This window comes from Lolium perenne, chromosome 4 (assembly GCF_019359855.2).
Source record: "Lolium perenne isolate Kyuss_39 chromosome 4, Kyuss_2.0, whole genome shotgun sequence".
Taxonomy (NCBI): Eukaryota; Viridiplantae; Streptophyta; class Magnoliopsida; order Poales; family Poaceae; genus Lolium; species Lolium perenne.
The window spans coordinates 131235925-131262850 of NC_067247.2; the positions used below are offsets into that span (position 1 = coordinate 131235925).

Genomic DNA, 26926 nt, shown 5'->3' on the forward strand with positions numbered 1-26926 from the left:
ACGCCCAGGTGTGGTGTGGTGGCCCCCTTACCCGCCTCCGACTCTCCTTCGGGATTCTGGAGCCTTCCAGGAAAAATAAGATATTTGGTCTTCGTTTCGTCGAATTCCGAGAATATTGCCCGAACAGCCTTTCTGGAACCAAAAACAGCAGAAAACAGGAACTGGCACTTCGGCATCTTGTTAATGGGTTAGTTCCGGAAAATGCATGAAATCATTATAAAGTGTGAGCAAAACATGTAGGTATTGTTATAAAACCAGCATGGAACATCAGAAATTATAGATACGTTGAAGACGTATCACTGCCATATTTATTTCAGATTGTTATTACCACTCATATTCATCCATATCACTTGCATTTTACTATCTCTTCGCCGAACTAGTGCACCTATACATCTGACAAGTGTATTAGGTGTGTTGGGGACACAAGAGACTTCTTGTATCGTAATTGCAGGGTTACTTGAGAGGGATATCTTTGACCTCTACCACCCTGAGTTCGATAAACCTTGGGTGATTCACTTAAGGGAAACTTGCTGATGTTCTACAAACCTCTGCTCTTGGAGGCCCAACACTGTCTACAGGAATAGAAGCGTGCGTAGACATCACCTGCTGCCCAGAGACCAGACACCTCGGACCAGCCCAGCCCGAGGCTGCCCAGAAACTGTTGGATTATTAGGCAATTTCCGTGTGAGTTTAATTACCGAAAGAAACATTACAGATGCACAAGCATACTTAACCAAACACATCAGACTAAGCACATGCATGAGATCTGAACATGGAATAAGTAGCAGTGCAAGGTAGGAGAGGAAAAACACGTACATCGCGACCGGGAAGGTCGCACCAGTACCAGCACCACCACCACCATGGGAGTTGTTGATGTCGCCCATGGTGTAGTCGGATCTGTTGATGAGGCAGCCGAACCGTCGAAGAAGAAGACGAACAGCAGTGAGCAGTCGCGCCGAGACGCTCCCCAAAAACCTTATCGCCCGTCTCCCGGTGCAGGAACTCAACGGACGGGGTTTCGGAGGCCTGCTCTCCCGTACGGCTGTGCACGCAATCGCCGGGATGGGAAAGACTAGAGAGTAGCGCAGCAAAAGGAACTTCGCGAGAGAGATCTAAGAGCACTATTTTCCAGATCTGATCGATCTCCTTGTATAGCCTGGGAGGATAGCCGCACCGACCGTGTTGACACGCGTAGGAAGCCAGGGACACGTGGCGAGTATGCACATGCAGGTCGACACGTACCCAACTCAGTTGGTGCACCAAGCAAAAATTTAGGCTTCCTTGAGTGTGTCTTGAACTCGAACTCGAGTCATGAAACACGACGTGCGTGACGTGCCGAGCCGAGGCGGGGCGGGCGGAGGAGGAGGAGTGCGCGAGGGCTCCTTCTATTCTCACTCACCTGGAATGACTAGAACATCAGCCCTTATATACCACTCCAACTCTCTCTCAACTAGCAATGTGGGACTAAACTTTGTCCCCCAAGGCTGTCTCAAGCTGCCAATGTGATGGGCCTTGAGATTTCAGGAATTGTAGACCACATGGGCTGCCTTATTGGGCTGCAGCCCATCTACATTCAACAATCCCCCACCAGATCTAATATGCACATCAGATGACACATTAGTTCCATTCACTGTTTAATATACTTGCACTTCAGTGGAGACTGTTAAGTTGAACTTCCACCTAGGCAAGGTGCTATGCTTAACTACAACTGAACAATGGACTATGCCTTGAATTGTCAGTCTTTGTGCAGCAAGTTTCGCTCAATGCCGGCACGGTACTAGGCTACCATAGCCTTCCCCTCGGGTGGAGCTTATAAGTCATACTCCTCGGCCCTTCATGAGCTTACTAGAGATTCACCCAAATCTCCCATACTATGACCAGTAGTGTCACTCATATAGGTGGGTTCTTCAAAAGATCGCCCTGTAGGACAGCGTCTTCGCTCATCAAGAGCTGCTCAGAACACATTAAGACATTGTCAACCTGCCTTACAGTTTCTATGAGAGAATTGCATCTGCAGCGAAGTGGGATTATTAAAATTTCTCTCAACTCAGTTGCTCCGGTTTGTTTTCCCAGGTCCTACTTCACGGAATTCCCGATTACATAGGTTGGGTTACCCCCTCGGCAACTCAAGTGGGTCTCAAACCCATCTCCCTCGATGCAAGGTCTATCATATTTCTTGATAGTCCTTTTGTGAAAGGATCTGCCAGATTTTTAGCACTTTGGACATAATCCAATGCTATCACTCCGGAGTTCTTCAGTTTTCTGACAGACTTCAATCTCCTCTTGATATATTTGGAACTTTTCATATTATCCTTAGAACTTTTCACTTTAATAATCACAGTTTGATTATCACAGTTCATGAGGATGGCCGGTATTGGTTTTTCAACCATAGGCAAGTCCATCAAAAGCTCACGAAGCCATTCCGTTTCGACAGTATCTGTATCTAATGTTGTGAGTTCTTCTTCCATAGTTGACCTCGTTAAGATGGTCTGCTTGCAAGACTTCCAGGAAACAGCGCCACCACCAAGAGTGAAAACATATCCACTTGTGGCTTTCATTTTAGCATCAGAAATCCAATTGGAATCACTATACCCTTCAAGTCCTCTTGGATACCCGGTATAATGAATTCCATAACTCATGGTTCCCTTTAGATAGCGCATTACTCTCTCAAGAGCATGCCAATGATCATCTCCCGGGTTGGCCACAAACCGGCTAAGTTTGCACACAGCAAACGAGATATCAGGCCTCGTAGCGCAAGCTAAATACATGAGTGAACCAATTATTTGAGAGTATCTTAATTGATCTCTAGTTGCCTTTTCATTCTTTCGAAGCAAGACACTAGGATCATAAGGTGGCAGAGAAGATTTGCAATCAGCATAGCCAAATCTGTTCAACACCTTCTCAACATAATGAGATTGCACAAGTGTAATCCCATTATTCTCATCTCTCAATAGCTTGATGTTTAATATAACATCAGCTTCTCCAAGATCTTTCATCTCAGAACACTGAGATAAGAAGGTTTTTACCTCCTCAATCACTTTAAGACTTGTCCCAAAAATTAGTATGTCATCCACATACAAGCATAGGACAACGCCCTCACCCCCACCATGGCGGTAGTACACACATTTGTCAGCTTCATTGACAACAAAGCCCACAGATGTCAAAGTTCTTTCAAACTTCTCATGCCATTGTTTGGGTGCTTGTTTTAGACCATACAAAGATTTCTTTAATTTACACACCTTTCTTTCTTGACCTTGTAGTACGAAACCATCAGGCTGTTCCATGTAAATTTCCTCGTCCAACTCTCCATTTAGGAAAGCCGTCTTAACGTCCATTTGATGAACGAGAAGACTGTGTGAGGCAGCCAATGACAGTAGTACTCGAATGGTGCTCAATCTCGCAATAGGTTAGTAGGTATCGAAGAAATCTTCGCCTTCCTTTTGGGTATAGCCTTTGGCTACAAGCCGAGCTTTGTACTTCTCAATAGTACCATCAGCTCGAAGCTTCTTCTTAAATACCCATTCACATCCTACAGGTTTGCACCCATAAGGATGCTCAATTAACTCCCACGTTTCATTAACCAAGATGGAATCCATCTCGCTTTGAACCGCTTCCTTCCAGTAGTCTGCATCAGGATATGCGAGAGCTTCTGAAATGGTAGTGGGAGTATCATCCACAAGATACACAATGAAATCATTACCAAAAGACTTTACAGTCCTTTGTCTCTTACTCCTTGTGGGAGCTTCATTGTCATCTTCATCAGAATCTGAACTCTCATCATCAGATTCCTCATCAGACTCCATAGGAGTTTCATGTATTGGATCAGATTCCCAACTAGACATGCCATGCATATCTCTCATAGGGAATATATCCTCAAAGAATGTAGCATCTCTTGATTCAAAGATGGTGCCAACATTCATGTCGTCCACTCTGGATTTCACCACAAGAAATCTATAAGCAATGCTATGGGCATCATAGCCAAGAAAGACACAGTCCACGGTTTTTGGTCCAAGCTTTCGCTTCTTGGTGATTGGCAAATTCACTTTAGCCAAACAACCCCAAGTTCGTAGGTAGGAGAGTGTTGGTCTTTTCTTTTCCCATTCCTCATAAGGGGTAATCTCTTTATTCTTGGTTGGAGCACGGTTTAGGACATGACACAAAGTCAATATAGCCTCTCCCCACCATTCCTTGGATAAACCCGAAACATCTAACATGGCATTAACCAAATCTGTTAGAGTACGGTTTTTTCCTTTCTGCAATCCCATTGGATTGTGGGGAATTGGGAGGCGTCCTCTCATGGATTATACCATGTTCCGCACAGAATAAATTGAACTCATTAGAAAAGTACTCTCCACCACGATCGTACCAAACCCTTTTTATATTTCTTTCAAGTTGGTTCTCAACTTCAGCCTTATAGATTTTGAAGAAATCAAGAGCCTCATCTTTAGTGTTCAGTAGATACACATAACAGTATGCTGTCTACTGTTGGCTTCTTTTCCTGTAGACAGTGTTGGGCCTCCAAGAGCAGAGGTTTGTAGAATAGCAGCAAGTTTCCCTTAAGTGAATCGCCCAAGGTTTATCGAACTCAGGGAGGAAGAGGTCAAAGATATCCCTCTCAAGCAACCCTGCAATCACGATACAAGAAGTCTCTTGTGTCCCCAACACACCTAATACACTTGTCAGATGTATAGGTGCACTAGTTCGGCGAAGAGATAGTGAAATACAAGTAATATGGATGAATATGAGTGGTAATAGCAATCTGAAATAAATATGGCAGCGAGTAAACATGCAACAGAACTTGTTAGAAACGGTGTTTCAATGCTCAGAAACAAGGCCTAGGGATCATACTTTCACTAGTGGACACTCTCAACATTGCAATCATAAAGGAATATAAATAAGCACTTCACTATGCTATTCTGAATTACTCTCTGGCAAGATAACGAACTCTAATTCATCATTTAGGCAAACCTTAAAGATGTATTCCCAAGTACTAATAAACACCCCACGCTGTCACTGTGAGCATTCATAGGAGGTACTAACACACCACAATTTCATAGAGACATCCAACTCAAATCATAACTCAGTGAATAAGTATTCTGTGAAATATAGCCTAAGAGACCCACACGGTGCACACACTGTCACCTTTACACACGTGGGACAAGGAGTCTCCGGAGATCACATAAGTAAAATCCACTTGAATAGCATAACGACATCTAGATTACAAAGCTCATCATATGGATCTCAATCATGTAAGGCAGCTCATGAGATCATTGTATTGAAGTACATGGGAGAGAGAGATTAACCACATAGCTACCGGTACAGCCCTTAGCCTACATGGAGAACTACTCCCTCCTCATGGGAGACAGCAGCGGTGATGAAGATGGCGGTGATGTCGATGGAGATGCCTTCCGGGGGCACTTCCCCGTCCCGGCGGCGTGCCGGAACAGAGACTCATGTCCCCCAGATCTTGGCTTTGCGATGGCGGCGGCTCTGGAAGGTTTCTCGTACCGTGGCTTATTCGTCTAGGGTTTTCGCGACGGAGTCCTTAAGTAGGCGGAAGGGCAGCCTCAGAGGGGCCCTGGTGGGGCCAGACAATAGGGGGCGCGGCCCCCCTCTTGGCTGCGCCGCCACCATGTGTGGTGGCCCTAGGCCTCCCCTCTGGTCCCTCTCTGGCTCTCTGGAAGCTTCCGGGAAAAATAAGGTTCTGGGCGTTGATTTCGTCCAATTCCGAGAATATTTCCTTACTAGGATTTCTGAAACCAAAAACAGCAGAAAACAGGAACTGGCACTTCGGCATCTTGTCAGTAGGTTAGTTCCGTAAAATGCATAATAATGACGTAAAGTGTGTATAAAAGATGTGTGTATCGTCATAAAAGTAGCATGGAACATAAGAAATTATAGATACGTTGGAGACGTATCAGCATCCCCAAGCTTAGTTCCTACTCGTCCTCGAGTAGGTAAACGATAACAAAGATAATTTCTTAAGTGACATGCTATCATAATCTTGATCAATACTATTGTAAGCATATGTAATGAATGAAGTGATTCGAAGCAATGGTAAATACAATGATTAAACAACTGAATCATATAGCAAAGACTTTTCATGAATAGTACTTTCAAGACAAGCATCAATAAGTCTTGCATAAGAGTTAACTCATAAAGCAATAGATTCTTAGTAAAGGCATTGAAGCAACACAAAGGAAGATTTAAGTTTCAGCAGTTGCTTTCAACTTTCAACATGTATATCTCATGGATAATTGTCAATGCAAAGTAATATGATGAATGCAAATAAGCAAGTATGTAGGAATCAATGCACAGTTAACACAAGTGTTTGCTTCTAAGATGGAAGGAAATAGGTAAACTGACTCAACATAAAAGTAAAAGAATGGCCCTTCGCAGAGGGAAGCAGGGATAAATCATGTGCTAGAGCTTTTCAAGTTTTGAAATCATATAGAGAGTATAAAAGTAAAGTTTTGAGAGGTGTTTGTTGTTGTCAACGAATGGTAGTGGGCACTCTAACCCCCTCATCAAACAGACTTTCAAAGAGCGGCTCCCATGATTATTTTTATTTTTGGGTGACACTCCTTCCAACCTTTGCTTTCACAAACCATGGCTAACCGAATCCTCGGGTGCCTTCCAACAATCACATACCATGAAGGAGTGTCTATTTATTTTAGTTTTATTTTTGAGATGACACTCCTCCCCACCTTTACTTTCTCAAGCCATGGCTAACCGAATCCTCGGGTGCCTTCCATAAATCACATACCATGGAGGAGTGTCTATTAAGTTTAATTAATTTGGGACTGGGAACCCCATTGTCAGCTCTTTTTGCAAAATTATTGGATAAGCGGATGAAGCCACTAGTCCATTGGTGAAAGTTGCCAAACAAGATTGAAAGATAAACACCACATACTTCCTCATGAGCTATAAAACATTGACACAAATAAGAGATAATAAATTTTGAATTGTTTAAAGGTAGCACACGAAGTATTTACTTGGAATGGCAGAAAATACCATGTAGTAGGTAGGTAAGGTGGACACAAATGACATAGTTTTTGGCTCAAGGATTTTGGATGCACGAGAAGTATTCCCTCTCAATACAAGGCTTAGGCTAGCATGGTTATTTGAAGCAAACACAAGTATGAACCGGTACAGCAAAACTTACATAAGAACATATTGCAAGCATTATAAGACTCTACACTGTCTTCCTTGTTGCTCAAACACTTTTACCAGAAAATATCTAGACCTTAGAGAGACCAATCATGCAAACCAAATGTCAACAAGCTCTAAAGTATTTCTTCATTAATAGGTGAAAATTACATGATGCAAGAGCTTAAACATGATATATAAGCACAATAATTGCCAAGTATCCAATTATTCAAGACATTATACCAATTACCACATGTAGCATTTCTGTTTCCAACCATATAACAATTAACGAAGCAGTTTCAACCTTCGCCATGAACACTAAGAATAAAGCTAAGAACATATGTGTTCATATGCAACAGCGGAGCGTGTCTCTCTCCCACACAATGAATGCTAGGATCCAATTTTATTCAAACAAAACAAAAACAAGAACATTAAGACGCTCCAAGTAAAGCACATAAGATGTGACGGAATAAAAATATAGTTTCACTAGAGGAACCTGATAATTTATCGATGAAGAAGGGGATGCCTTGGGAATCCCCAAGCTTAGATGCTTGAGTCTTCTTGAAATATGCAGGGATGAACCACAGGGGCATCCCCAAGCTTAGACTTTTCACTCTTCTTGATCATATTGTATCATCCTCCTCTCTTGACCCTTGAAAACTTCATCCACACCAAACTCAAAACAAACTCATTAGAGGGTTAGTGCATAATAAAAATTCACATGTTCAGAGGTGACACAATCTTTCTTAACACTTCTGGATATTGCACAAAGCTTCTGAAAGTTAATGGAACAAAGAAATCCATTCAACACAGCAAAAGAGGCAATGTGAAATAAAAGGCAGAATCTGTCAAAACAGAACAGTCCGTAAAGACGAATTTTTCTGGGGCACTAAACTTGCTCAGATGAGAAAACTCAAAACTAATGAAAGTTGCGTACATATCTGCGGATCACGCACGTAAATTGGCAGATTTTTCTGAGTTACCTACAGAGAACACTGCCCAAATTCGTGACAGCAAGAAATCTGTTTCTGCGCAGAAATCCAAATCTAGTATGAACCTTACTATCAAAGACTTTACTTGGCACAACAATGCAATAAAATAAAGATAAGGAGAGATTGCTACAGTAGTAACAACTTCCAAGACTCAAATATAAAACAAAGTTGCTGTAGTAAAATAAACACATGGGTTATCTCCCAAGAAGTGCTTTCTTTATAGCCATTAAGATGGGCTCAGCAATTTCGATGATGCACTCCCAAGAAATAAGAGTTGAAGCAAAAGAGAGCATCAAAAAGCAAATATGAAACACTTTTAAGTCTAACCCACTTCCTATGAAAAGGAATCTTGTAAATAAACAAATTCATGAATAGCAAAGTGACAAGCATAGGCAGACAAAACAAGTGTAGCTTCAAAAATTTCAGCATATAGAGAGGTGTTTTAGTAACATGAAAATTTCTACAACCATATTTTCCTCTTTCATAAAGATTTTCAGTAGCATCATGAACAAACTCAACAATATAACTATCACATAAAGCATTCTTATCATGAGTCTCATGCATAAAATTATTATTCTTATTAATTGCAGTGGGAGCAAATTCAACAAAGTAGCTATCATTATTATTCTCATCATCAAATATAGGAGGCATATTGTAATCATAATTAAACTTATCCTCCATAGTAGGCGGCACCAAAAGACCACTATCATTATAATCATCATAAATGGGAGGCAAAGTATCATCAAAGAAAATTTTCTCCTCCGTGCTTGGGGGACTAAAAATATCATGCTCATCAAAACCAGCTTCCCCAAGCTTAGAAATTTCCATATCATTAGCAACAATGGTGTTCAAAGCGTTCATACTAATATCATTGCTACTAGCATGCAAAATAGATTTTTTGATTTTCGCATCAAACAATCCATGTCTTAACTCAGGAAATAGATTAAAAAGCTCATAGTTGCTTTCCATTATGCCTAACTAGTGAAAAATAAAAACAAGAAACAAAAAGATGCAATTACAGGATCTAAAGGAAATAGCTTCGAGCACTTACAACGGCGTCAGAAAATAACTTAGTTACCTGGGACCGGAGTGTGAGTGCCTTTTACCTTTCCTCCCCGGCAACGGCGCCAGAAAATAACTTGCTGTCTACTGTTGGCTTCTTTTCCTGTAGACAGTGTTGGGCCTCCAAGAGCAGAGGTTTGTAGAACAGCAGCAAGTTTCCCTTAAGTGAATCACCCAAGGTTTATCGAACTCAGGGAGGAAGAGGTCAAAGATATCCCTCTCAAGCAACCCTGCAATCACGATACAAGAAGTCTCTTGTGTCCCCAACACACCTGATACACTTGTCAGATGTATAGGTGCACTAGTTCGGCGAAGAGATAGTGAAATACAAGTAATATGGATGAATATGAGTGGTAATAGCAATCTGAAATAAATATGGCAGCGAGTAAACATGCAACAGAACTTGTTGGAAACGATGTTTCAATGCTCAGAAACAAGGCCTAGGGATCATACTTTCACTAGTGGACACTCTCAACATTGCAATCATAAATGAATATAAATAAGCACTTCACTATGCTATTCTAAATTACTCTCTGGCAAGATAACGAACTCTAATTCATCATGTAGGCAAACCTTAAAGATGTATTCCCAAGTACTAATAAACACCCCACGCTGTCACTGTGAGCATTCATAGGAGGTACTAACACACCACAATTTCATAGAGACATCCAACTCAAATCATAACTCAGTGAATAAGTATTCTGTGAAATATAGCATAAGAGACTCACACGATGCACACACTGTCACCTTTACACACGTGGGACAAGGAGTCTCCGGAGATCACATAAGTAAAATCCACTTGAATAGCATAACGACATCTAGATTACAAAGCTCATCATATGGATCTCAATCATGTAAGGCAGCTCATGATATCATTGTATTGAAGTACATGGGAGAGAGAGATTAACCACATAGCTACCGGTACATCCCTTAGCCTCGATGGAGAACTACTCCCTCCTCATGGGAGACAGCAGCGGTGATGAAGATGATGGTGATGTCGATGGAGATGCCTTCCCGGGGCACTTCCCCGTCCCGGCGGCGTGCCGGAACAGAGACTCCTGTCCCCCAGATCTTGGCTTCGCGATGGCGGCGGCTCTGGAAGGTTTCTCGTATCGTGGCTTATTCGTCTAGGGTTTTCGCGACGGAGTCCTTAAGTAGGCGGAAGGGCAGCCTCGGAGGGGCCCTGGTGGGGCCAGACAATAGGGGGCGCGGCCCCCCTCTTGGCCGCGCCGCCACCATGTGTGGTGGCCCTGGGCCTCCCCTCTGGTCCCTCTCTGGCTCTCTGGAATCTTCCGGGAAAAATAAGGTTCTGGGCGTTGATTTCGTCCAATTCCGAGAATATTTCCTTACTAAGATTTCTGAAACCAAAAACAGCAGAAAACAGGAACTGGCACTTCGGCATCTTGTCAATAGGTTAGTTCCGGAAAATGCATAATAATGACATAAAGTGTGTATAAAACATGTGTGCATCATCATAAAAGTAGCATGGAACATAAGAAATTATAGATTCGTTGGAGACGTATCACAGTACCTAGTGGAATCATCAATCAAAGTCATGAAATATATATTTCCACCTTTTGTCAACTCACCATTCATCTCACATAGATCTGAATGTATGAGCTCTAGTGGTGCCAAGTTTCTTTCCTTCGCAGGCTTGTGAGGCTTGCGAGGCTGCTTTGCTTGCACACAAGCGTGGCACTTAGAGCCTTTGACAAAGGTGAATTTCGGAATTAAACTCATATCAGCAAGCCGCGTCATACAACCGAAATTAACATGACAAAGTCGTGAATGCCAAACATTATTTTCATTAACACTAGTGCTGACATGGTTCACAACATTATCACAGAAGTCTTCTAGAGAGAAGCGAAACATTCCCTCACATTCATATCCCTTTCCAACAAAAATTTCATACTTAGACAGTACAACTTTATTGGACTCAAACACCAACTTAAACCCATCTTTCATAAGACGGGAGCCACTAACGAGATTCTTCTTGATAGAAGGGACATGCAGTACGTTCCTCAGTTGCACGATCTTTCCCGAAGTAAACTTCAGACCTACCGTGCCAACACCACGAACAATAGCATGTAACCCATTCCCCATCATTACTGAGGAACCTCGGGCCTGATAAGAGGTAAACATGGAGATGTCAGCACACACATGAACATTGGCACCTGTATCAACCCACCATTCCGTGGGCTGAAACACCGAAAGAACAGTAGGTAACATATTACCATACCCTGTAGTTCCTTCATCTGTGTTGTCAATGACCAAGCTGACAGAATTTGAGTTCTGTCCAGCCTGACATTTCTTCCTTTGCGTTGTGGACAACGATTAGCCCAATGGCCCGTCTCGCCACACACCCAGCAAGGATCTTTCTTCTCCGTTTCCCCTTCTTCTTGAAGTTGGTAGTCTGGGAGACTCCCTTGTTCTTTCCCTTGGACTTGTGGGCATTTTTTTGTACCATATTGGCAGCAGAACGTCCATCGGTTCCTCCAGTGTGTTTGTCTTTTGCCCTCGCCTTCTCCTCAACATCCAGAGAGCCCATGATATTCTCAACAGAAAACTCATGCCTCTGATGTTTCAGGGAAGTGGCAAAGTTCCTCCATGAAGGGGGAAGCTTAGCGACAATGCATCCCGCGACAAACTTGTCCGGTAGCACACACTTGAGGAGCTCAAGTTCCTTTGCCATGATCTGTATCTCATGAGCATGTTCTACTACAGATCGGTTCTCAACCATCCTGTAGTCATTGAACTGCTCCATAGCATACAGTTCACCTCCGGCATCGGCAGCACCAAACTTAGCGTCCAGTGCATCCCGCAGTTCCTTCCCATTTTGGATGTGCAGATAAGCATCAACCAACTTGTCTCCAAGCACACTTAGGACGGCACCCACAAAGATTACGGTGGCATCCCCGAACGCTTTATCCTCTTCAGAAGTAAGCGGACCTCTGGGAGTACCTTCCGCAACTCGGTGCACGCCCATAGAAGTGAGCCACAAGAGGGTCTTATTCTGCCATCTCTTGAAATGAGAACCCGTAAACGGGCTCGGTTTGAGCGCAGCAGCAAAACCAGACGGTGAAAATTGCCTAAGCATATAAGGTTTTTGGATTGTAGGATTATTAGGCAATTTCCGTGTGAGTTTAATTACCGAAAGCAACATTACAGATGCACAAGCATACTTAACCAAACACATCAGACTAAGCACATGCATCAGATCTGAACATGGAATAAGTAGCAGTGCAAGGTAGGAGAAGAAAAACACGTACATCGCGACCGGGAAGGTCACACCAGTAGCAGCACCACCACCACCATGGGAGTTGTTGATGTCGCCCATGGTGTAGTCGGATCTGTCGATGAGGTAGCCGAACCGTCGAAGAAGAAGACGAACAGCAGCGAGCAGTCGCGCCGAGACGCTCCCCAAAAACCTTATCGCCCGTCTCCCGGTGCAGGATCTGAACGGACGGGGTTTCGGAGACCTGCTCTCCCGGACGGTTGTGCACGCAATCGCCGGGATGGGGAAGACTAGAGAATAGCGCAGCAAAAGGAACTTCGCGAGAGAGATCTAAGAGCACTATTTTCCAGATCTGATCGGTCTCCTTGTATAGCCTGGGAGGAGAGCCGCCCCGACCGCGTTGACACGCGTAGGAAGCCAGGGACACGCGGCGAGCATGCACATGCAGGTCGACACGTACCCAATTCAGTTGGTGCACCAAGCAAATTTAGGCTTCCTTGAGTGTGTCTCGAACTCGAGTCACGAAACACGACGTGCGTGCGTGCGTGACGTGACGTGACGTGCCGAGGCGGGGCGGGCAGAGGAGGAGGAGGAGTGCGCGAGGGCTCCTTCTATTCTCACTCACTTGGAATGACTTGAACAGCAGCCCTTATATACCACTCCAACTCTCTCCCAACTAGCAATATGAGACTAAACTTTGTCCCCCAAGACTGTCCCAAGCTGCCAACGTGATGGGCCTTGAGATTTCAGAAATTGTAGACCACATGGGCTGCCTTATTGGGCTGGAGCCCATCTACATTCAACAGAGACAGCCCATACCTAGTAGCTATATATACGTGCATGATTTATCTTAGAATTTTGGTGGTTTTCAGGTTCTTATCACAGGCGGGATCAGGAGTACCCTACCCACCTTGTATTTTCGCAATACTCGAATCTGTTGTAGACATTGCACGTGCACGAACATGTGTGGGTGTCTCTGTTGTACTCTTTACATCGAAGTAGGTGTGTTTTGCAACAAAAAAAACAACTCTTTAGTTAATAAGAACAAATGGTTTAGGGAAACTATTAGGACTCTGTTGTCGACTTTATTGATGACTAACACATACTACATCGTTTATAAATTTACTTAACAAGAAACTAGGGGCCTAACTACAATAACTTTTATTTGCATAAATAAACTAGGTAACTTATGAGCAACCTGGTTGATTTTCCTCGGACAGTGTTTAAAGATAACCGCTGATATTCAATGGCAAATTCACACAATCTGCATATACAGCTGCTGATTCGTCCCACCATGCTTCCTCTCATGAACAAGCTTGAAGAACTTCCGTTGAGTCTGGATTCAGCTATAATGAAGTTGCATGCCATTCTATTGGCTAATGCTAAGCCTTCTTTCACCGCAGCACCGTCATTGTCGTTGAATTCACATGTGCGAAATAGAGATTTGATGTTGTGATCAGATTACCTTTCGTAGTCGCGAAGAACGGCTCCAGTCGATCCTGATGGAGAATCTGCACGATAAGAAGCATGAACATATAGCTGTACCTATCTTGCATCTGGTTTGCACCACTTAGCCTGAATATTTGTCACTTGGCGACTCAGTGCTTTGCCCGCATTCGGTGTGAGTGCAATAATGGATGTCTTGCAACGGTATAGAAACAGGGCTGTCTCTTCACCGGCTCTTGTCCGACGAATCCACCAAAGATACCAACACGTCACCGCAATCACCTCCTCCAAACCGATATTATCAAAGCCTTGCAGGTTATTCTCCCTTAACCACGCGAGATATTCTAAGACTGCTGAACCAGATCAATCTACAACGGTAGCCTCTTTGACAGTATGATCAAACCCTAGTGCCAGCCAAATATCCTTCGTTGCAGGACAAAGAAACAATAAGTGCAAAATGTCCTCCAGGCCATGGTTACAGATTGGGCACTCACCAGATGTGCCAATATGTCGGTTTGCAAGCAACAATTGTAATGGAACATTGCCAGGAAGAGCACGCCATAAGAAAATTTTGACTTTCCCTGGAATTTTTAGTTGCCAAATTGTTTTCCAGACCGGGCTTGTAGCTGAGACACCCGGGCTGCTAGTTGACCTGCATTTGGTCTGAATTGGTGCTTCCATTGCGAAAGGTTAACAACAAATGTTTATTACCACTAGCTAATTCATCTGCGCCCAAAAACAAAAGAAAAAGCTTATTCATTTGCCTGATGTGCATGCATCCTACGACAAGAGTTCGAATATCCAGCTTAATATCTACGACCAGTCGGCTATGGGGCTATGACCATGAAGAAAATACTATTAGTACATGCAAACAATGAGTTCATCCATCGACAAGAATCACGCCTTCGCTCAGTAATTTCCATCTCCAATGCAGAAGTGGACAGTCTTGCAGAACAACAGCAGCGCCGTACGGTCGGCGGTACACACAAGAAAGAGGAATCCACGGCGTTTATGAACTAGACGCTTTCGTTCTGCACCTAGAACCATGCAAGCCCCGGCTGGCCGCACCGTTTTGATTCAGGTATGGGTACGATTGGCCCCAGGAATATGCGCCACAGGTCGAGTATTATCGTGACGAGCATTGCTGCACCGAGAGCGTCGACGGCTACCCTGCCAAGGTCCCACTTCTCTGCTTTTTCGTCGATCCTGAAGCAAAATAGCAGAGTTACACAGAGCTGAATACATCTCATCCTTGTGTTTATGCAATTACTATCAGCCCTGATAATGATAAATGCTTAGCACCTATTAGTCTCGATAATGATATATGTTGTGTTTCTTAAGAATCAGAGTACTGATGCAAGATTTTGGTGTGCCGTCAGGTAAGGATCAAAAAACCAAAAGCTCGGACAAAGTGAAAACAAGAGATTTTTCTACCACAAAAAGGATCAAATTATAACTGTTAGAGACAATAACAGGCCTATCTACCCAGCTGAAATGATGTGAAAGTAAGTTGCTATAATTTTGAACTACATTCTTTTGCGTACTAAAGCTACAGATAAGCAGCCAGCTACTGCAAAGTACTCCCTCTGTTCCCAATTATAAGATGTTTTGGATATTTTAACACTGACTACATACGGACTGAAATGAGTGAACAGACACACTGAAACACATCTAGATGATACATATGATTCAGAAAAAGCTAGAACATCATATGATGTGGAACGGACGGATGTGTTTTGGCAAATAATGAACGAGTCTGGAACCAGATAATGCAATCTCAACGGACAGCATGATAGATGAAGTGCATAGCAGAAATAGGACTAAAAAGAGTATCCTTCCAAAATAAACAGATGCATAGCTCAACTCTATGAAAAAGAGCAAAGAGAACATTATCCATGAAACCTGTTAAAACATGTCTAAATTCTGACCAAATTTTACCTTGCGAACATTGGAAAGCTGACAAGGAAGTATATTGCATAAAACATTGATCCAACTTTGTACATTGCGTCCCGATCAACGAATTCATAGTACGGAAACTGCAAAGGTCCACAGCAACATCAGAATATAGTTTCTTGGGGAACAGAAAGGGAAAACGTTATACATAAATAAATAAAATTATGTGGAAGCAGAAGATACTGATACAAGCAAAGCAACATTTAGATGGCATACTTCTCTAAGAAAATCAAATAGTGACTTGCTTCTTTAAGAAAAACAAATAATAACATACGGAGTACTTCCCTAAGAAAGACAAATAATGACATGCTTCTCTAAGAAAAAAAAATGACATACTGTAGTTGTGCGCATCCAAATTTCCTAAATCATAATGTTATGTGATGCCACAAATGGTTGCATCGCGGCAGAGTGTTTTGCTTTATTCTTTTTTCCCAACTACCCTACCATAGTGTTTGAACTTTCGTGCATGAAAAAATAAATGGATGATACAAAAACCTCTGGTTTGACACTAAAAAGTAAACAATTCAGTATTACACAGAATCACTACCTTTTAATAGCGAGACTGCGAGACATAAGGTAATGGAATCTTAGTCAATCAGATGATACAATCTACACTAGGAGCTAACGATTTTTCTCCATGTCAAGCAACCAAAATACTGAGTAATCATTTTCTCAAAACATTAAGTGGCAACATGCAGATGCTATTTCAAAATATATTAATTTGAATATAAAAAATTATCAAATGTATTTAACTGCCTTTTTATTCTTCCTCGTGCACCATAGAACTGATTCCTGGCACGTAATGTTCAAAGTGAATGGTAGAAGTGAGTCGAAAGAATTACACTAACCATCACTGATTTATATTAATTATGAACAATATGTACAAGCATGATATAACATAGTAGTTAACAGAAAAATTAAGTTCTTATCTACTGTTGCCCATAATTGGAGACTAAAGGGCACTATCTGCATGCTCTGTGGGATCTACTTAGTCCACCAGGATACATCGTTAGAGTCTATGTGTTTTGCGCAATTAAGCCACATGAGATAGACACACAAAATTTATAACAAATTGGATTTAATCAAAATAGTTTGTATTTTCCAGAATTAAGGAACAAATTATTGAAGATTACTACAATAAGCAAGCGAGGAAAGTTCAATACTACTAGACTGGGGAGAAAAACTCATAATATTCATAGCAGTCTACGCATGAAGAAATAAGCTGGAGCATGGAACATACATTTGTAATGGCTAGAGTCTCCAAGTAGGCAAAAAAGTATGAGAATGCTAAAATCCATGCAGCATCAAAGAACCACCGAACAGACTGTGGCAGATGAGCTGTAGTGTGACGCAATCTACGAAGTGTCATATTTGATGCCATGTGATACAATAAGAAGCAGGAATGAGCCAGAAGAAATGTAGTATGGGGTACCTGAAACATGAAGAAAAATAGTAAGCATTGCAAAAAAAAATATAGAATCCATGTAGTAAATTGCAATAACTGCTACTAAGAAAAGAAAATGACATGGAAATTAAATGGTAGTTACTATCCCACAATGCACTAGAAACAGAATTACGACAGAAGGTTGCCGAGCAGACACATATCTGGTCTGTACCAGTAAAGTATAAAATGTGGTGCAGACTAAACCAGGAAATAACTAGCTGAGAACTGGTAGCACAAGGGTATATCATTCGACAAATATGCCAAAACTTAAACCCTTGAATTAACCCTGATTTGCAGAGGAGAACAGATGGATTGGAAAATATGAAGTGGAAGCAAAGCTACAAAGTGATAACCTAGTTCATAAATTTTATAAGTATACACAAACACATGTGTAGGTCGCAAAATTAAACAATTGTACAGAGCAGTGCTCTAGGTGAAATTTCTCCACTCATTAATTCCTTGTGCGATGAAGATCTTACATTATTCATCCTCCATGATGGAAAAGTATATGACGCACCAAGAACTGTGAAGAAGTAATGTGTCCAAAAGTAGTTGCCAACATAACTGAAAATCATGATCCAAACATTAGCCTGCAATGGAAATGTATCATGCAATTAGCAAACAGGAATTAATGTGAAAAAATACATCACCAAATAAAACTAAGCCCATGGACAACGAGAAATACTGCTCAGGTTACATGTATAAATAGTTTGGTAATAGAGTAGTTTTTTTTTTTGGTACTGAAGAATATATATGACTAGTGATTATTTATCCAGAGCAGTTTGCTGATTTTTATTATACAAAAGCTTTCAAGACTCACAAGTGACACTTGACAAAATAAATTTTAATATTTGACACATCTATTGCTATACAACCACATCTTTTACAGAGGGTGGAAGTTGAACCAGAGTAAGGTAAAACTGTAGTGGAAAATATAATTCTGAATCGGATCCATAAAATAGTATCATGTTACATACAGCTGTGGGATTTTTAAAGGAAGGGTTCATTTCTAGGACTCAAATGGGCTTAAAAAAATCCACTGAAAATACTTACCTTGACCCAGTAACGATCTTTCAAGCTTCTAATACTATCCGCCTGAAATGAAGGAAGTATAGAAGTTAACTTCCAAATATGTGAATGGTTTTGCATACCAGTAGAAGAGTAACATAATAAGTTGGAAATTTCATTCTTTATGGACTAAAATAGGACGGTCTAGTTTTGGGACAGGAAATAGGAAGATAAATGCTGAAGGAATATATGCAGTGCCAAACTTAAGCTCAATCAGACAGCTGGAGACTGCAAGTGAGAGAAGCCCATCCTCCTCTGTGCTCCTGTTCTCTGCCCATTATTATAATTTTTTTGTGGATTTGTCGGCTCAGCATTTAATACTTTTGTACCTTTCCCCACCCTTGATATTCATTCTTTACTTACTGCAGCAATAATATATATTCCTCTGTAAAGGCAAAAGGAACTGATGCTACGGTCGGAAATCCCAGCTAATCGAAAAACACCAAAATGCTAGTGCATTCTGAACAGAGAATGTTTCCTCAACTCTAATTGTCATCTTGATTGCCATGACATATTTAAGTCTCTGTTTGTGTACCTAATGTTTCTCAACTCCCCAGAACAGTAGACACCTGGATTTCGCTAAACAGTAATGCTGCTGTGCAGAAATTGTCCCTTTTGCTGCTAATGGTGTTTATTCTGACATGGTTACCCTCTGAAGACAGAGTATCACATCGAACACATCTTCCAAAGTGGGACGAGGATGCCAAATTACCTTCCCTACGAAGAACAGAGGGAGGAGAAAAGCAGGCAGGGTTGACACCAATGCGAGAACCAAGTACTCCAGCTCCGTGAACCTCTGCACATCGCAACAACAAAAAAAAAAAACCAAGAAAGCTGAACAAAAACAGAACTGATCCAAAATCACTACAAGACAAAGAGGCAGGATCGAATCTCATTTCAGGATCCAATCTCCGTCAGAGAAATGTAGATCGAGAAGACGGCGAGGGCCGCGAGCGCGAGTACCTCGTAGAGCTTGAAGGGGACGACGACGCCGAGGCAGAGCGTGAGCCAGAAGGGGGTGTAGAGCAGGAAGAACGTCTCCCCCCAGCGCTTGCTCCCGTCCGCCGCCAGCCACGGGTTCTTCCCCGCGGCGCCGCCCCTGGGCTTCGCGCCCGCGTGCCGCCGGACAGCTGCAAGATCTCTCTCCGGGTGAGGCGGGGAGACACGTGGAGGGACACTATTTGGCACCGCAGGCGGGCGCGGCGGCTCACCTGTCATCGTCCGGTCGCGCTGTTAGCCCTGGGCTCGCTGCCGCCGGTGACTGATGCTGCGTGCGTTTGCGGCGGACGGCGGGAAGATCGCAATTCGGCGTTGGCGGAAGTGCGCTCCACTGATGATGACTGACGGACACCCCAACTGAAGGAAATTGCGGCCGGTTCTCTCAGACGATGACAGGTGGGTCCGGCAAGGACTGGGCCAGATCGGGGCCATACGGATCTACCTACTGTTCATCTGATTGGGTGATCAGAATAATATTTCTTTCTAATTTTATAAAGTTTTTTACCAGTACTAGTGAAATGCCCGTGCGTTGCTACGGCTTATTGACGTCCGCTTAATTTATGACTTATAAAAGTGTTTATACTTTATTGCCTTTGCCCTTCATCATTGTAGCTAAACATCATGACTTTTTTAATCGGAGTCATCACTGTCTTGTCACGGTACAATGTTGCAGCCCTATAATGTGTACATACACGGTCATCTAGGAGCAAGCACATCATACTTATGGACACGACGCAAGTAACAAGCACAACTCAAGCACATACTATTTTTATTTTTTAAAGCTTCAGCTTATATTAAATAGAATCACGCACAGAGTTACAATTTCTATTGATCAGACCAACCACACACTGGGGGCGCTGAAACAGAGAACACATGCTCATTTACAGAGCACCCTAGTTTAGCTAACTCGTGTGCAACTAAATTATTTGCATGATCTACCTTAGCAGCTACAAAACCTAGTAAAAACTAAGTAGGTCCTTCATTTCACGAATCAAGCCAGATATAGCAGACTTGCTGCAGCACAATCATTCTCTATATGATGGCTTTAACTGCGAATACCGGCCACAGCTTCTGCTACCTCCGCAGTTGGACAATGATCAATATGACCCCAGGCTACCATCAAGGTTTTGCCAACTTCATCCCTTAGGATTGCCCCCCCACGAGCCTGTGTTTGTGTCTACTGAAAAACCCGCATCAAAATTTAGCTTACACCAGCCTTGGGCTGGAATAGTCCAGGTGATAGAAGAGGTGTTCTTTCTATCGTTGCTAGTATCAATCGGGCAGTACATAGGTTTCTTCCCTTCGAAATCGATAACTTCTTCAGTCTCTCTAGTATCATCAGTGGACGCTAAATAAGATTGGAGGAAGACAGACGATTGCACAATCGAACACTTAACATCGCCAAAAAATACTTTATTTCATAAGTGCTAGGTTCTCGACCAGATTCTTGTTTTGCCCGCATTCTGGCATCTACTTGGCTGAGCAGGATGATGGCCCAATCATCCCCTGTGAACCTTAGGTTGTTCTCAGGTGGCAGGTCCCATTCTTCTCGCATTTTCTGCCTCAGCGCCCTTGCTTTTGTACAGATAATCATAGCATGGAAACTTGTTTCAGCTTCGGTGCCACAGATTGAGCATGTGGGTAAGATATCCATTTTTCTCCTGCATCTATGTACATACTGTAATTGGATGGGCGTGTTTGCCGTCATCCTTTTTTTTCATGAGTCTCCTCACTGCCTTAACTGGGCATGGTCGTCCGCTCATATGATTAGTAGCGCATGACTACAGTTGTTGCATCACAAACCTGATCGAACTTGCTTCCTCGAAGAGAAAAACAAAAGGAAAGGGAAACTTAAATTTCCGCTCTATGCACGATCTGGTTGGTCCTTTGGGTGAATTAATTGTTGTTGCTAACCTTACCATATCAAACAACTTATTCGATATTACTTTGCATGCAATTTTGACAGAAACTATAATCTGTCTACACATTTCAATTATTTTGTTGTAATAAGGATTGGAGAACAAAATATAAGTAAGCTTCATTTTAGATGACCAAGAAACACAAGTAGGTTCAGTTCAATTGAAAAAACGCAGATTTTTAAAGAATGTACACCAGAAATTGCATATTGGTGTACTGAAGTTCTTTCCATCTTTCCTACATTTGATGTAGACTTCCATCAATCCATCCTAAACCAGATTGTCTGCCACGGCAAATACAAAGGGATAAAAACTTGAATAAATAGGATGAACATAAGTTCAAGCTGGACAAGATCACCCTTTTGTGTTACGTGAAGGACACGGGGACCAAGAAGAACTCCATGTCAGCATTGCTGGGAGGGAGGTTGAGGATTACAGGGAACAACATTGGCGGCGTGGCAGTCAATATAATCCCTGCCACGCTGGGTCTCCTCCCTAATCTAGGGTGCAGCACCATGACCATGATAAGTTCCATTGAAATGCTCACGCGTTTTTCTAGAAGCACAAACAATGGGTAGAATAAATATCTTAAGAAAACTACACCAAACAAAAGACTAAAGGATGAAGTGAACTGAAGATGAGTGCAATACCTCGAGGAAATCATTGAATTCCACTTTTATTCGAGGAGCCTTCTTACCAGAAGCTTCACGAAATAAGTGGAACAGAACAAAAACGCCCATGGCAATGTAGCTATAAGCAAAACTGATGTCTCCACCGCTCCAGTCATTACACAAATAACTCATGAACAAAAGCTGACAAAAAATCAGAACGCGCATATTTCCAGAGTTGTTCTTCGCATAAGCACCACAATGGTGGCCAACATACATGACTAAAGATTTTGAATGCTTTAGTGTAATCTGTAGAAATAAAATGCCTTAGCAGGGTAAACCATCTTGTAGATGCTTACCTTTTCTACGAAGTTCGGAGTACAGAACGTCGACAATGAAAAATAATGTGGTACGGATAGGGAAAAACTTCAGGTACCATGTTTCAACTCGTCTGCATCTAATCCATTGCAAAAAAGATCATACCACACGGTAAATGGTTTGATTGCTGCAGATTTCATCAATCGGAACGGAATTAACCTGCAATATGAGAGAATGGATTCGATGAGAGAGAGAGAGACGCCATGAGAGATGATTGGTATGGGAAGCCACGTTCGCATATGGTCCTTTTCGAGAGATGACCTCTTGGTGGACAAAAACAATGCAGTGGCGACAACCTCCTGGTCTAGGTAGGGTGCGTCGGGGTCAGCTGCAAGCCTGCAAGACAGGCGTCATTAGCGGCATGCGTCGTGGTCGGTACGGAGTAAGTCTCGGCAGACAGGTGTCGACGATGGCAAGTCCCTAGTGCAGCCAAGCTGTTGATCTGGAGAGTTCCTAGTGCAGGAAGGCGGTCTCTACGCCGGTGTGTACCTGGGAATACAAACAAACACATCGCTTATATGAGCACTGGCTAATGGTAGACACATCTGTAAATAGTTGGTTGGTCCTGCAAAGAAATTAAACATCATCATGCAAACTGACTAAGATATAAATGCATGCAAATATATATTATAGAGAAGTTGTGAGTATTTTAATGAATACATACCATTCAAATTAAGCATGTGGATTTGATATTTAATTTCTAGCCTCTACAGAGAAGGAATATTTAACAGGCTTGTGTTGGATGATTAGCATAAGCAGGCGAGCACCATTTGATTACAATTTTGTTGAGCTATCTGTATTTGGTTAGCACACGTATCTGTCCTACGACTGTATTGTATATTTTCACGGTGAAAAATTGATAAAGGACCAGAAAAACAAACATCCCAGCTAATTGCGCACAATATGTCTAGTGGAGTAAACCATTCACGCATCAATGCTGAAATAAATACGACCTTTTATAACTTATGTGTACTGAAATAAATACATAAAAAGAAACCAAATGACAAATCACCACATGATTCCATTTCTCATGCACCACCTACCTCAGAAACTTAAAATGTGCTACCTTTTGTAGATTATTATTACTCCAATGATTATTCTTACCTTTAAAATAAATTCGTTATTGCGTGATTTTCTAACTTTTGGGCTGGCATCTCCTGACCAAACAAGCTCTAGCACATGAATGTATATGTTCCAATGTCTATACGCCACAGAAGCGCAAACATGTGCTTATATACCAACATGATCCATGACCTGCATGAGTATGATACTTTTAGCACCAATGGCCCTCTTGGACAATAAATCAAATGGAAATTTGTAGGTCATAATTCCACCTTTTTTTTCGAAAAGGGGGAAAAATCGCCCCAGCTTCTGCATCCAAAGGATGCACACGGCTTTTTAATAGATTATTCATGAAGCCTTACAAGAAACAATACAAAAGATCACTCTCGAAGCAACCTAACTATACCTACAGTGGGATGTATAGGGTGACAATACACCAACTCACATCATCCAAACTAAATGCCTTCCCAAACCGCCCAATAGCAGGTGAGAAGCACATCCGATCAAACGAGACTCTCAGCGCACGCCAACGCCCACGCCACAGGAGTTGCTTCCGCCGTCTTCCTCGACTCCATCTTCAAGAGAGATAATCGCATTAACCTTGCAAGACCTGCCGTCGATGCCACCATGACGCCAGACGGCTCCACCATCCACTCTACCAACATCCGCCAACATCCAGCAGCTGCTCCAAAAACGATGCCCCAAGAGGTAGAACGACGCAGAGCGCGCCGCCATCGTCCGATCCGGGAGACCCGGACCTAGGGTTTCCCCCGGAGCAGCACGAGTGAGAGACCGCAGACTGCGACGACGATGCCTTCAAGAAGGTAGCGGCGTGACACGTCGTCATCGTCCGCCAACCGAGGTCGGAGCACGGTTTTCACCGGCAGCCGCGCATCCCGAACCCGCCGAGTGTAGTGGCAAGACGGGCAAAGATGACGCCTTCGACAAGGTAACGACGTCGCCCGACGCCGCCATCATCCGCCAAGACCGAGGTCGAGGCTCGGTTTTCACCGGCCGCCATGACACCCCGGACTAGATCTCACCGCAACCCTGCCGCCCACACGGCCAGGGCCACGGGCCACCGCTCGCCGCGAAGAAGATGGCACCGCCGCCACCATCCGAGCCGCCGCTCCGCGTCCAGTGGCCCCGCCGAGACCACCACCGCAGCCCCTCCAAAGCACCGAAGCCCGCCGCCACCGAGCCGCCAGATCCCGAGAGCCACCCGCCGCCACGGACGGAGGAGCGGCTGCCGGAGTCGCCGACCAAAGGGGAGACGCGTCGGGGGTGGAGAGCGTCGCCGGGCAGCGGCCTCAGCCCCGGCAAGCCCAGCCTGGCCACCTTCCTCCATGCGGCTGTGCTTGGCGCCGGGGACCGCAGCCGAGGGCCAAATCCCCGCCGCCCCCTTCACCGGCGCCGCGGCCTTTGGCCGGCAGCACCTCGAGGGGCGACGAGGAGGGAGAGAGGGGGGAGGGCGGACGGGGCGGCGGCGGCTAGGGTTTGCCCCTCCCGGTCGCCAGGAGGAGCGACGCGAGAGAGGAAGTTGTCGGTCATAATTCCACCTGTAGTGTGTGGAAGAACAACAGATCATATGTGAAAACCATCGCCACTTACAGTCAAATTATTCCTCGTATACTACTCTAGCCATGTGTGCTTGATCAGATAGATGTTGTTTTGATCAAACTCTTCTCTTGGGGAAAGCTGGCGGACTGATTTTGCAGAGGAGCAAGAACCTCCAATTCCCCTCCCGCTGACTCCAGTATGGAAACAAAAGTAATCCAAACCGAGCACTTCCCGTATGTGCCTGCCCATACAGTATTGGTTCAAATTGCTGAAACATAGCCCGGCTTGCATGCCTTGCAATCGCCATGTTTTCTTTCGGCACAACAACATCCTGCACCAGACAAAAATATATTCAGTTTCCATCGCTAAATGAAGTCAAATGTAGAACTAATTTCTAGATCCACCACATTTTCTGTTCTGCGTTCAGCAATAGATTGATTTCTCTAAACGGCAGAATACAGTGATGCCAGTCTGGAGTCTACACATAGTTGCATAAAAAAATTCAGTAAAAACTACAATAATATGAAGAGCAACATTTTGAAGACCTCGTGAAAAAAGAACACTCGTGTACTACTCTAGCCATAGTGGGTCAGCATCCATATGGCATAACCCAATTTTTTTAACAACAGGTTAGGGGAAAGAAATATTTCAGCATTGAGCGATTCTAAATAGGAGTACATGACAATAACAAGCTTACCTCTTCATCCACTCGAGAGACTCTGGATCCAGAGTGTGCTAAGGATCCTCTCCTTGGACCTCTTCTTCAATGTCACTGTTATTTCTGCGGGCAAACACGCCACCTGACTCGATTTCCATTTCTCAACCTATAATTCTACTCAGTTTAACCAACTTTATTGTTCTCTGTAGCCACCCCAGTCGAGTCTGTCCAGGACAGAGTTGAGGCGATGACTCTCCCGTTCCTTGTAATCCTTCCTACCCGGCTTGCGTGTTGTGGTTAAAGTAGAAAAACATGGTAGCGCAGCAGGAGAGGGTGACAGAGGTCCATGAGAGGGGAGGAAGAAGAAGGGGATTTCCTCATGAAGGCGGAAGCTGTGGGAGGACGCCGCACCTATGGTAAGTTTGCGCCGCTGCAACCCGTTGCGTCGAAGATGGAGTGAGATGGCAGAGATCTCGGGAAGCATTGAGGTTCGCGACCCACCGTCGAGCGATGACGCTCAGATCCGTCAATCTCTCCACGGCTTCGCTGCCCCGCTCAGATCCGTCGAGGGATGGCTCTCCCGTTTTGGAGCCCTTCCCATGGGCGTGGGAAATGAGGTGGTCGAGCCCCATCTAGAACGCGAATGGGCCGGCGGGGGCGGCGTCAGGAGGATTGAACGGCGGTTGGGTACCGGCGGAGGAGGAGGGGCTAGGGCGGTGGTGGATGAAGTGTGAAAGACCGCGCACCCTGCACCGCCTCCACAGTGAATCGAGCACCAACCGCGCTCGTCGCTTAGGAGATCTCGCGTGCCGCCGCCGTCTCTGGACTCACCTGGATCATTTGAGAGGAAGGACTCAGGCCTCAAGGGGAGAATCGGCGGCATCGACGGGAACCCTAAGGCGAGAGAAAAAAAAGAACGTAAATGGGGCGAGGGAGAAATGATAGAGACGGGATGGGCGAGAGCGTTCCATCACAGCGCGATGTGCACGGCCGATGACGATTGGACGGTCCGGATTCTTCCAATGACGACCACCAAAGTGCGTTGAGTGTCAAACGACCAACTCACATTTAATAGTAAAGATTGCTCGTGTGCGCATGAGCAGTGCCCGGTTTTTAGCATTGTTTGCATCTGCGAGGGCGTGGAGGATGAGCGTGCGTACATCGAGCGGCTCGACCCCTTTAAAGTGAAAATTTGTTACAGGATATAGCTATTTTTTTGTCATTTGCTCAAACACACCGTCTGTCTTTGCTAAATACCATTATAATTTTGTGACATATTAACTGCAAATTTTTCCTTAAGTTAAAGGATATCTCCGGCGGTTCGATTCAAATCGGCGATCTAAATAAATGGATCCATTTTTATTTGTTTGGATCGGCCCGTGGATAGGTCTCGTTG

General features: G+C 43.7%; 1 protein-coding gene and 1 long non-coding RNA gene across 2 annotated transcripts; both read right to left on the reverse strand.

The window, feature by feature from the left end:
* Nucleotides 1-14619: 14619 nt before the first annotated feature.
* LOC127293914 (cycloeucalenol cycloisomerase) lies at nucleotides 14620-19713 on the reverse strand. Its single transcript, XM_051323622.1, has 8 exons — nucleotides 19561-19713; nucleotides 19313-19479; nucleotides 19062-19145; nucleotides 18335-18376; nucleotides 17761-17871; nucleotides 17078-17269; nucleotides 15823-15920; nucleotides 14620-15090 (listed from the first exon to the last, which is right to left on the reverse strand). The coding sequence occupies exons 1-8, from the start codon at nucleotides 19565-19567 to the stop codon at nucleotides 14922-14924; spliced, it is 870 nt and encodes a 289-aa protein (XP_051179582.1). The 5' UTR covers nucleotides 19568-19713; the 3' UTR covers nucleotides 14620-14921.
* A 1691-nt stretch (nucleotides 19714-21404) lies between these two features.
* LOC127293916 (uncharacterized) lies at nucleotides 21405-26443 on the reverse strand. Its single transcript, XR_007846232.2, has 6 exons — nucleotides 25570-26443; nucleotides 24872-25203; nucleotides 23355-23504; nucleotides 22512-22739; nucleotides 21915-22409; nucleotides 21405-21819 (listed from the first exon to the last, which is right to left on the reverse strand). It is a non-coding gene; the product is annotated as an uncharacterized lncRNA (long non-coding RNA).
* Nucleotides 26444-26926: the final 483 nt, after the last annotated feature.